General features: G+C 40.8%; 1 protein-coding gene across 4 annotated transcripts; it reads left to right on the top strand.

The window, feature by feature from the left end:
• Positions 1-55: 55 nt before the first annotated feature.
• PSMA6 (proteasome 20S subunit alpha 6) lies at positions 56-11,014 on the top strand. Of its 4 annotated transcripts, XM_062494849.1 has the most exons (8): positions 62-189; positions 2,798-2,914; positions 4,131-4,225; positions 4,965-5,046; positions 5,206-5,361; positions 8,297-8,475; positions 9,147-9,241; positions 10,810-11,014. In XM_062494849.1, the coding sequence occupies exons 4-8, from the start codon at positions 5,031-5,033 to the stop codon at positions 10,865-10,867; spliced, it is 504 nt and encodes a 167-aa protein (XP_062350833.1). In that variant the 5' UTR covers positions 62-189; positions 2,798-2,914; positions 4,131-4,225; positions 4,965-5,030; the 3' UTR covers positions 10,868-11,014. The 4 variants fall into 4 exon arrangements, with proteins under 4 accessions (XP_062350831.1, XP_062350833.1, XP_062350834.1 ...); XM_062494847.1 differs by lacking the exon at positions 2,798-2,914 and having other exon boundaries at positions 56-189; XM_062494850.1 differs by lacking the exons at positions 62-189; positions 2,798-2,914 and adding an exon at positions 350-878.
• Positions 11,015-11,578: the final 564 nt, after the last annotated feature.

Below are 11,578 nucleotides of genomic sequence, written 5' to 3' on the forward strand. Positions count from 1 at the left end.
CCTCCGCGCCTGCGCGGGGTAGGCGCGTGACCCGGAAGCGCTCCGGCGGTGCCTGCGGCTGCGGCGGGGCCCTGCACGCGGACAGCTCCCCCCGGCCGCGCGCCGCTCCCGCCATGTCCCGCGGCTCCAGCGCCGGCTTCGACCGGCACATCACCATCTTCTCGCCCGAGGGCCGCCTCTACCAAGTCGGTGCGTTCCGGGCCCGCGGGGCCGCGGCCGAATTGCCCCGTCACGGGCCCGGCCTGCCCGCGCCCCCGCCCCCGCCGAGCGGGGCCGCGGCCGGTTCCGAAAGCTCCGCCGAGCCCGGCAGCCTGTGCGGAGGGGGAGACGCGGCGCCTTTCGTGGCTCGGGAGTCCCGGCTCCCGCCTGGCCCGGTCCCGCGGTGTGTGGGGGAAAGCCTGGTGGGAGCGTGGAGCAGCGGCGGCCCCGGTCGTGCCGACGTGGGGACCAGGGGAAGGGATCCTCGCGTGAGATGAGGAAAACTTGGAGCCGGGGTGGGCTCTCTCGAGTGTTCCCTGCCACCGGGAGACACCTCCTCGGAGTCCTCGGTGTTCGATTTCAGATGCTTGGAGACCAAACTTCCAGCTATCCAGAGGCTGTTTAGTCTCCCTTAAGTGTTTCTTTGAGTGAATCTTGCCAAGCCTCGAAGCACTGCGTTTTGGGATCTGAAAACTATGATAGGTGTTTGAAATGGGATTTGAGCTGCCTGAAACCCTGCATGCCAGAGTGACAAAGACAGTTCTTGGATGGAACTCATGCACTCTCTTGTTACACCTGAATGCCGCATGTTTTGCACATTGTGGCCTGTGAGATAGCAGTAACCATCCTTTGTTTTCAGGTTTCTTGGAACAATCTGAAGCCAAGCTTCAGCTTCTTCTGTAGGTCACTGATTCTGTTATTCCTATTTTTGCAGTGCACGAGATTGTACAGCAGTGCATGCTGGTGCCCCTTTTGTAGGATGCAGTCAGGTCACTGAATGGTAGGGCAGTAGTTCGAGAGTGCTCCTGGAGGATCCTCACAACAGGGACAGAAGAACTGTTTTGCAGCATCATCCTGATGCTGCCTTCCCCGGCTGCAGTTGCTTCACTGCACATCCACTCTATGTTATATCCGGAAATCCATCTGTTCTCCAGGACAGGAACTTACTGGGGTCAGATTGCATTAACTATCCGTGGCAGCCATATATTTTTTTTGTGACTGCCCTTGAGATTTTTCTCAGGAAGAAGCCTGTGTGGATTAGGCCTCCTGGACAGGTAGCCCAGTCTCGAGCAGTCCTTTCTGCATGGAGGAAGTAGGAAGGTGCCTGTGTGTAGGTGTCTGTACACACATAGGAAGTTACCAGTATTAGATACCTACATATGGGTGCTGTCTTATATCTGGAGCACATATAATGCTTATTATTGCTTATATGTAGGGATGGTAGGGACACTGCTTCCTCATGCAGGGTTTCAGTGGTTCTGTGGCAGAGGAGTCCTGGGCTTTGCCTTCCACTGCCATTAATACAGACTGGGTGGTCTGCATCACTTTTCACTGTATCTGTCACAGTACTATTGTTGGGAATGGTTTCTGCATTCTGTAGCAGAGAGGAAACTGAACCTTGGTCTTCTGCCTCTGGGGTATATTTACCCCTTAGGTTAATGTATGAGAAATGTGTAGTACCTCCATAGCTTTTAACAGCTCTTAGAAACAAGAATCTGCATGTGTATTTGAGAGCTTCTGCACAGACCCTGAAGCTGTCTTAAAGCTGTTTTAAGTACTTATGTACTCTAGGAAGAAAAATATGTAGATGTGCATAGTTAACTTCAAGAAAGAGCTTACCTTATTCACAGCCAGGCTGGTAACTCGGGCAAGGTGCATGAGTGTCTCTATTTGCCAGCATCTAGCCACAGTATGGGCAGAAATCTTATGTTTGCTTGCAATCAAATGTCCACATCTAGATGGTTTTGTTTTATCTTTGTCTCTGCTGGATTAAGATTAGCTAGGTGCTGTCAAGGATGAACGTGGACATGCGTTGCTTTAAGATTGCCTTAAAACTTGAGGTTTTTCTGGAATTTGGTGGTATGGGAACAGATTTCCAGTGTAATGATATTGGACTGAAATGCCTATACTTCGTCTTAGGTCTGTCCCCTGCTTCCTAAGCTCAGAAGACTCATGTGTCTTTGAAGTGATCTCATATTAGAAAATCTAGCAGTTATTGCACATTACTGTGGTTAAAATCCCTCAGAGCATCAGTGTTCTCTTGCTACCTGTTAGTTTCAATCTTCAAAGGTGATGTTTCTTCGAAGTGGAGTTTTGGGAGGTGGAGAAAATTACTACGGTAAAATTTCTGGCTGTTGCAATGTGTTCAGGGGAGCAGCAAGGAGCTGCTGTTTTCAGAGAGAATGTCTTCAAGGTTGCTGAAATACTTACACAGCAGTGAACAAAATTAAAACAACACTAGCAACTTGGATTTGTTACATTGTAAGAATCACTTCACCTTTTGGTGTGTTTCCTTGAAAACTGAGCAATGGGGGTGGTAATGCCATCAGAAGGGGCTGCAGTTTACTGGGCCTGGTTGTTGGTAGTTGTGAGCAAAAACTAGTTTGTGAGGGCACCTATTCCTGCTGCCATCTAAGTGTCACAGTACCACAGAATGGCTGAGATTATGTGGGCCCTCAGGAGGTTATCTGGCCCCAGGGCCCTGCCCAAGGAGGCCCATCTAGAGCTGGGTGCCCAGGAATGTTTCCAGATGGGTTGTGAGTAGTACAGGCAACCTGTTCCAGTGCTCAGTCACCGTCACAGTAAAACATGTTTTCAGGTGTTTAGGTGGACCCTCCTGTTTCAGTTTGTTCCAGTCACGTCTGATTTGGTTCTGCCTCTGGTCATCACTGAAAAAAGGCTGGCTCTGTCCTTCTGCTCTACACCCTCCATTCAGGTGGTTGTACAGATAAATAGACAAGTGTTGCAAAGCCTGTGCTTGGGGCTTCAAGCATGACCAGTTTGCAGGCAGTGCTGGCTCATGTCTTACTGAGTTTTGTGCTCTGCTGCAGGCTGGGACTGATCATCCCAGGTATCAACCAGAGTTGTACTAAGGGAAAGGGGGAGCATCCTTTATGGCACGTGTGGGTAACCAGTAAATGCTCTGATATCTGAGAGTAGTAAATACAGTGCCATAAATACACAGCAATGAGCCCTTCCTTAACACTGACTCAGCAGATTGAACATTAAGATGCAAGATTTGAATTTTTTTTCCCATCTTCAGCTTCTTATTCTTCTGCAGTGCAATCTCTTCTACAGATCTCAGTGCAGCTTTTAAAATAGCCAAGTTTCTTGTCCTGTTACTTTGAGATAGTTTTAGCAATTTACTGTGCTGTTTGTAGACATGTTCTAAATTCTGGGTTCACATGCATAGCTAACAAAAAAACTCACATTTATGTTTAGCTGCTGTCTGAAACTTGCCACTCAGCCAGATATTAGGAATTTCTGAATGTTTATCAAATATTGCCGGATAAACAGTTTTTTAAGTTGTTGTTCCTAAGGCTTTTGAAACCATTAATCAGGAGAAATTTATTTCATGACCATTACTGTAGTGTTGCTTCTTAATCCATTGTGCTCACATGGATAACACTATTTAATTGGTGCCTCTGTAGCTTTCACTATAAAAAGTGAAGAAAAGCATTGCAGTGTTTGAATGTCAAATCAGAAAATATTGTAGTAATGTTAAAACTTGTCTCCTGTGCCTCCTGTGTCATCAGTTTTCATATCAGTAAAAAATTAGAAAATAAGCTTATATCCTTTAAAATACTAAAATTCATGTCAGAATTCTTCTGTAAGAATTTTTTGTTACTGTAGATTAGTTTGAACAATTTTTATCAAGTTCATTTTTCGTTCTAAAACTTATTTTGTTGCTGTTAAGCTTGAACTGAACAAAAGGTCAAATTAGAAGAAACATTTAAAGGAAGCAGTGGCAGTGGTTTTGTGAAGAGCGTCAGTGCACACTGGCCTTAAGGTCACAAAGTGTTCCACAAATATTAAAGTAGTAAAAAGGCCATAAACTGGTGAGATTTATGTGTTGGGGGAAGAAGTGTCAGAGTTAACTGTACTAGTGTCTCTGACACAAGTTTTTTATTAACATTTGTTTATTTTTCTAGAATATGCGTTTAAGGCCATAAACCAAGGTGGACTTACATCTGTAGCTGTTCGTGGGAAAGATTCTGCAGTAATTGTAACACAGAAGAAAGTACCTGTAAGTAGTCTGTTTTTGAGGGGAGGTCTGGAAGGAGAGGAGAAAAAAAGATGGGGTGAGACTCAGCAATATTGATATACTTATTAGCACTGACATAAATTGCTATTTGAACTGACTATCTAATTATCTTTCTCCTTATTCTGAAGTTCTAGCTCCATGTAGTGCTCAACTGTACATTTTCTCACTAAGTATTGTAATATTGGTTTTCTCTGTAGTTGTTGAAGGGATAAATCTAAGCTGACCCTGCTGTACTGAGCATGCATTCATTCTCTGGCTTGTAAAGGTTGAGTTATCTGTAACCAGTTCCCTGATTTCTTTAATTTCTGCTAAGAAAATGTTATACCAGTAGCATGTAGAACAGTTTTTTGTGAGTGTTTCAGCTCAGTGATGATGTACTGTTGAAAAAGGGGGAAAATTCTATTATGTTTGAAGGGCATCATGCAATAAGAGAGCAAACTTTTATATGTGGTTTCTCCAAGTTTCTTCAGATGGAAAAGGACTGATGTTGATCATGTTCTTGTTCTTCTTCTCCAGATCCGTGGTTTTAATCTTCCCTATTCTCCAGTTTCTTCCTTTACATGCCTACAGCAGTAAAAATTGGAAAGCCTGAAAGACAATTTTTAGCTGTTATGGGTCCTTTTGGGCTCTTCTGTCAAAAACAGAGGATTCCTAGTTTGTTTGTTTTCTTTTTACTTCTAGGACAGTGTTTGCTATTACATTATTTCTGTTTCCTCTTTAGGACAAGTTACTGGATTCCAACACAGTGACTCATTTATTCAAGATTACTGAAAATATTGGTTGTGTGATGACAGGAATGACAGGTATTTAATTCACCAGTCTGGTTTTGGAGAATTTACCTAGTTCTAATGGGTGTGTTTAAAAACAATGTAAAGTTGGACCTGGAATTTATCATCTCAGGCAGTGCTAGAAATAAAAGTGGTACATGTTCAGTGGAATTAATATTAGTTCTTTTTGTCTAGCTGACAGCAGATCCCAGGTGCAGAGAGCCCGCTATGAGGCTGCTAACTGGAAGTACAAGTATGGATATGACATCCCTGTGGATATGCTGTGTAAAAGGATTGCAGATATTTCTCAGGTCTATACACAGAATGCTGAAATGAGGCCCCTTGGTTGCTGTAAGTACAGTGTATGAAAATGATCTTTCCTGTTTCTTGTCTAAGTTTGCAAATTCATATATAAGAAATTCTCATCTATTTTCAAAATGAGTAACTGAGGGAGTAAGAGGGATGAACAGCAGAATGAGAGAGAAGTGTTATAGGTCTTGAACTGGAGCCATGATTTTACCATTGACTCGACATTTGAAATAATGTAGCCTCTCTGATACTATTTCACCTTGGTTTTTTGGGGCCTGGTCTGTTTGAACTGTGCAGTTATATCTGTGAGCAGGAGATGCTCTTTGTAGCTGTGTCTGTTTATGGTGGTTTGACCCTGGGTGGGTGCCAAGTGACTGTCAAAACCTCTCCATCACTCCCTTCCTCAGGTAGACATAGAAGAGAAAAAAATACCATGAAAGGCTTATAGGTCAAGATAAGGGCGGGGAGGGATCACTCACCAATTACTGCCATGGGCAAAACAGATTCATCTTGGGGAAATTAACTAAATTTATTAAAAAGCAAATAAAAATAGGATACTGAATAGTAAAACCAAATCTTCTAAACACTTTCCCTCTACCTTATTCACAGGTTTAACTTTATTCCTGATTCTCTACCTCTCCCACAGTGGCACAGGGAGGTGGGAAGGGAGTGTGTGATCAGTTCATAGTACAGTGTTTCTGCTGCTGCTTCTTCCTCAGGGGGAGGACTTCTCACACTCTTCCCCTGCTCCATTGTGTCTCCCACAGGAGACAGTCCTCCAGGAACTTCTCCAAAGTGAGTCCTTCCCACAGGCTGCAGTTCTTCGCCAGCTGCTCCAGCAAGGAGCCCACCTTATGTGGGATGCAGTCCTTCAGGAACAGTGCTCCAGTGTGGGCTCTTTTCTCCACAGTGCCACTGGTCCTGCCAGGGGCCTGTCCCAGCACAGGCTTCACATGGAGCCACAGCCTCTTTCAGGCATCCACGTGCTCCAGCCCTGGTGGACTCCTCCAGGGGCTGCATGTGGATATCTCTGCACCATGGATATCCATGGGCTGCAGGGGCACAGCTGCCTCACCATGGTTTGCACCACAGGCTGCAGGGGAATCTCAGCTCTAGCAGCTCCTTCTCTCCATCATTTGCCTTGGTATCTACAGAGTTGTTCCTCTCACATATTCTCACTCCTCTCTTCTCCATTTGCAATTTCCTTCTCTTTTGGTTTTTTTTTTTTCTTTCTAAAATACATTATCCCAGAGGCACTACCACCATTGTGGATGTGGTTGGCCTCAGCCAGAAGCAGGTTGATCTTGGAGCCAGCTGGCTTTGGCTCCTTTAGAAATAGGGGAAGCTGGCAGCTTCTTACATTAGCCAGCCCTGTAGCCCACTCACTACCAAAACCTTGCCATGCAAGCCCAATACACTGGGTCTGGGTAAACATCACTGTTAATAGAGAAAGATGGAGAGTGTAATTATCCTTGTGCAGCTTTTGTGGCTTTTTTATTTAAGTAGTATGTATAAGACAGATGACATGATTTTTGCTCCTAATTTAGCTATCATATATATATAAAATGTAGAGAAAAAGGTGCCTAAAGTATTTCCCTTGCAAACATATCTACATATCTTGTAGAAATTTCTGGGGTTGGTTCTTACTTGTTTTTTCTCTTACATTTGGCTGTAAGTAAATTATAACCGTATTGTTAGGCTGTTCAGGAAATGACGTAAAAGACTTAACAGGTTTCCAATTACTTTTTAATTAAACAGTGCATCTGAGTTTCTTTCTGATTGCTTGGGTTCTTTTTTTTTGGTTTGTTTATTTGCTTTTGGGTTTTGGGTTTTTTTGTTGTTTTTTTTTCTTTTTTTTGAGGAGAAGAGTTTCAGAATTGATTAATCACTTCTCATAATCATAGTAGGCACTAAGACTTCTCACTAAAGAAGCAACATTCAGAGTTGCACCAGTTTCCATGATGGGTCAATTTTCCTATGTTTGTGTGCTTGTAATTTTCAGGAATGATTGTTTCTTTCTTCCCTTGGCATTTCCCATGCCTTGATACTACTGGAAATTCCTATTTTTTAATACATGAATAAAAATGTAGTTTTCTTTACTTCCCTTAACTTTTTTGAAACTATGAGGGGACTTTTTTTCTATTGTAGTAATAGCTGCTCAGAAGTTCTAATTACTAGTTAAAAGTTATACTAGTGTAAAGTGAAAATAATTGAGAACCATGACCTTGTTCTGTTTAGGGTTTTTATTACAAGTGTTGCTTATGACTTATTTTTTAATATGCATATTTAGACAATGCAGCTGTAAATCAAGAAGTGAGGGTGAATACATGCATTTCAGTGATATGGTCAGTGTGTGTTACTTGAAAACTATCCTGCTTCAAAACCCTTAGTCAGATGATCTTCAAAGATTTAGTTATGTCCTGATATTTCACTTTTGATTTCAGATTTTTTTTTAATTTAAATAGGAAAATGTCTGTTATGCAGTGTTTTTCAGGATTATGAACAAGAAATCTAAATTTGATCTTTTAATTACTTCCATTACTTTCAGCATGTTTGTAAAGTTGATTTCTGGTAAAAGATGCATGGTAACTGAGCTGTTGTTTACACTTTTGTGTTATATAACACAGGATGTGAGCTTGGTAAACTTTCTATCAGGCTAAAACTTCTGTATTTCCTGACTTTGTGGTTCTCTACACACTGAGCATGGCAAAAATGTTTGTATGTTTAATGGGTAGCCTTCTTTGGGAATGACAGAAATATAATTTCTGCTAAAATGAGTTGTACACCTGGTAATGAGATTCCGATAAGAAATAGCAAGATAAAAAGCAAATTACGGCTCCAGGTATGGGAGTGATTCCCAAAGACATACTGCTATGTGTGCCTGTTTTTCACAGGGAGGCGTATCCATTCTGTTCTTCAGTTGAATAGAATTGCTAAAATTGGGGAAATAAATAAGTTAACAAATTTTCTCTTTAAGGTATGATTTTGATTGGTATTGATGAAGAACACGGCCCTCAGGTATACAAGTGTGATCCAGCAGGTTACTATTGTGGATTCAAGGCCACAGCTGCAGGAGTAAAACAGACAGAGTCAACCAGTTTTCTTGAAAAGAAAGTAAAGAAGAAATTTGACTGGACATATGAACAAACAGTAGAGGTAGGCCAGCAGAAGGAAATGAAATTTTGTTAAAAGTATTTTAATAAGCTGCATGTAGGCTTGCAATGCAGAGAAACGTAATTAGGGATTTCCTCTTTCCCTAAGGTTCTGTATTGCTCCCAGAGCAAATGCAGCTATTCCAGCCAGAAAATCATTTGAAGATCATATTCTGCAAGTGTTTGAATGGTCATCTAATCTGTTTGGGTTTTTTTTTGTTTTGGGTTTTTTTTGTTTTTTTTTTTTTGCTTTATGTTAGCTGAAGCAGATTCTGTAATTGTAGCACTCCCATTGTAGCTGGTGTTTGGTTACTACTGTGCTTGATTTTTGGGATGCCAGTATGACTTAACTTTTAGTGACATTTAAAACAGTCTTCATATTAGAAGGTATTTCAAACAGTATCTTTGCATGATAAAAGGTTTTGGTTTTGTTCTTTTTTTTCTGCTATGAAAGTATGTCCTTTGCTTTTTGTAGATTAGGCTTTTTAGGGAGATGACTGGAGAGGGACTGTATAGCAAGGGGAGACTATTTGGGATTCCTAAGATGAGATTTTGAAGTGAGAGGAAGTAACTTTAAACCAGAAGGAAGGATAGTTGTTAATGCTATGTCTATTAAGGAAAAAAAAAAGCCTTAGTGCTTTCTTTCTAATGACTGTGGGTTTTGTCATCTTTCAGACAGCAATAACATGCCTGTCTACTGTACTATCCATTGATTTCAAACCATCAGAAATAGAAGTTGGTGTAGTCACAGTGGAAAATCCTAAGTTCAGGTAAGTGATCAGTGTTAATAAAACTTAATGTGTTTCTCTGATTATGGGAGATTTGCTTTAGGTTCTTGTGTAATCATAAATCGAGAAAAATAGATAAATTTCAGGGACTGAAGTTTTGATGGGTTTTTTACTTGTAACTCTTCAAAATGTGTAGGGATAGAAAACATTGTGTAAAAAGAATAATACAGTTTTAAAATGCATGACATGATTAAGGGATTTAGTAGAGAAAAGCGTTCTCTTTCATGTCTTAAAAGGATGTTGCTTTCTGTGATGATTGAAGTGTCATTACATCTGGTCTAGAAGTGTTTTCATGCTTAGAAGCATACAAGTTTGTCATAGTAATGGTATCTGGTATCTATTCCAAATCATAGTCATGCTAACTAATACAGCAAAATCTGGTTTATATTATGGAATATGTATGAGTCCCTTAAATTCTTTGTTCCTTTTCTAAATGGAATCTTTAAATTATTCTTGCTCATCTTCTAATCATTAGCATTCTTTAACATCTAAAATATGTAGTTAATAGATTGTGGATTTGTATGGTTTGAGAAACTGTATTTAAATTTGGTATGATTAAAAGATCATGGATTTAAAAAATAATTAGTAATTTGGAAATACCTGAATTACCTACTTTCCAAGTACTCTGCATTCCCATCTAGCATGAAACCTGCTATTTTTTCCCTCCTCCATTATTGCCTGAAGCACACTGTGTGCACCAAGATTACTTGGCCATGTATCAAGGCAACACCTGGAAGTCTTCCTGCTGAGGGCAGGAAAGCTTCACATCAGATACAGTGTGCTCGAACCCTTCTCACAACACAGTGTGTAGATGCAAAAGTATGCATTAAATGTGGGAGAAAAAGTTTGGGGGATTTTTTTATAATGCAAAAAAACCCTTCAGGTATCGCTTACCTAAAATTTAGGTAAGTCTAGCTTGCTGCAGAGGGATTCAGTTATTTCTGCTTTGGTCTTTCATTTGTTTTGGGGGGTTTTTTGTTTGTTTTTAATATAAAAAGAAAAAAAAGGAACAGTTAAATTTGGAACAAAGTCCACTGTTACTTCAGCCTAACTACTTGGTAAATGGGGACTGAAGAGAGGCTTCAAACTTTTGGGTCCTACAGGTTCAGTCTTTTAAATGTTTCCTTCCTGATGTTTTTAAGGTGGACACAGTGATAATGGGTGGTTTTGCATTTGGTGGTGTGTACTGAGGACAAGAGAACAGCACAGTGTTTGTGAGAAAACACACAGGAGCTGCATGACCCCTTTTCTACTGCCACTCAAGGGATCAAGCTACCTCCTCACTAAGTCTTAACTTGCAAATGCATTACTTATGGAGAATTACCTTTTATTTTTCTATCATTTGTTACTTTCTTGCTCTACAGTGATTTTGAGTCTTCCTTTATTTTTCAAGAGAATTGGAATGTCAGTCTGTGGCACTGGCAGCAGGGCTTTAAAGGGCAGAAAGATGTATTGCTGTAAAACTTATTTGTGTAGATATTAGGTTGTAATATTGGAGCTTAAGGGAAAGAATCATTTAAGCTATTTAAGATTTCTTTTTGTTCTTTCAGGATCCTTACAGAAGCAGAGATTGATGTGCACCTTGTAGCTCTGGCAGAGAGAGACTAATTAGCGTTCCTGTTTCCATTGTCTGTGCTTCTGGCCAGGATGTTTGGTGAAAACACTTAAGAATGGTTTTAGATTATGGGTGGAAAACAGTGTTCGCTATATGATGTATTTTACTCTGTACAAATAAAACAGAGGTTTTTGAAATTCTTGGTGTCTCCTTTTAGTGTTATTTTTAAAACTTCCAATTCCATGAAATTGTCATCAGAATGCTTGATGACTTTTAGTGTTCCTCTGGTAATTGCTTGCCTTTTAATTGTATTTTAAGTTAAATTTTATGTTCTGAGCTGTATTTTTCATCTGAGCTATTTGGCTCTTCATGTAAAGTTAATACCAGTTTTTGTGGTGTCTGTGTCTTGAGATTACATTCATGTTCACTCTCTCCATGGCCTGATGTTGAAGGCCTTACAGCATTACTGGTTTAATTGTGGGGAAGTTAGGAAGACCTTATTTGCTCAGGTTTATATGAGGATATAGGGCAAAAACAGAAGGAAATAGCTTGAGCCGTGAGTCCAAGTCCAGTCCTTTGGACTGATTTATTTGCAGTGCATGTTGTGGATTTAAGAGATGTCCTCTGTAATTAAACAGTTCTGAAGCTGACATTTAGGCAAGATATTCTGTATGTATTGTACTTTGGGTTTGGTTTAGTCACCTACCAGGTTTCAAGGCTTTGTGGCAGTGCCAGAAACAATGTTTGGGCTAGACAGGGCCATA

This window comes from Cinclus cinclus, chromosome 6 (genome assembly GCF_963662255.1).
Source record: "Cinclus cinclus chromosome 6, bCinCin1.1, whole genome shotgun sequence".
Taxonomy (NCBI): domain Eukaryota; kingdom Metazoa; phylum Chordata; class Aves; order Passeriformes; family Cinclidae; genus Cinclus; species Cinclus cinclus.

Bases quoted from the DNA above. Each gene is read 5' to 3' on its own strand.
- PSMA6 (XM_062494847.1), top strand. From the start codon at position 114: ATGTCCCGCGGCTCCAGCGCCGGCTTCGACCGGCACATCACCATCTTC. The intron at 5,362-8,296 runs GTAAGTACAGTG...TTTCTCTTTAAG, and splicing joins AATGAGGCCCCTTGGTTGCT to GTATGATTTTGATTGGTATT. The intron at 8,476-9,146 runs GTAGGCCAGCAG...GTCATCTTTCAG, and splicing joins CATATGAACAAACAGTAGAG to ACAGCAATAACATGCCTGTC.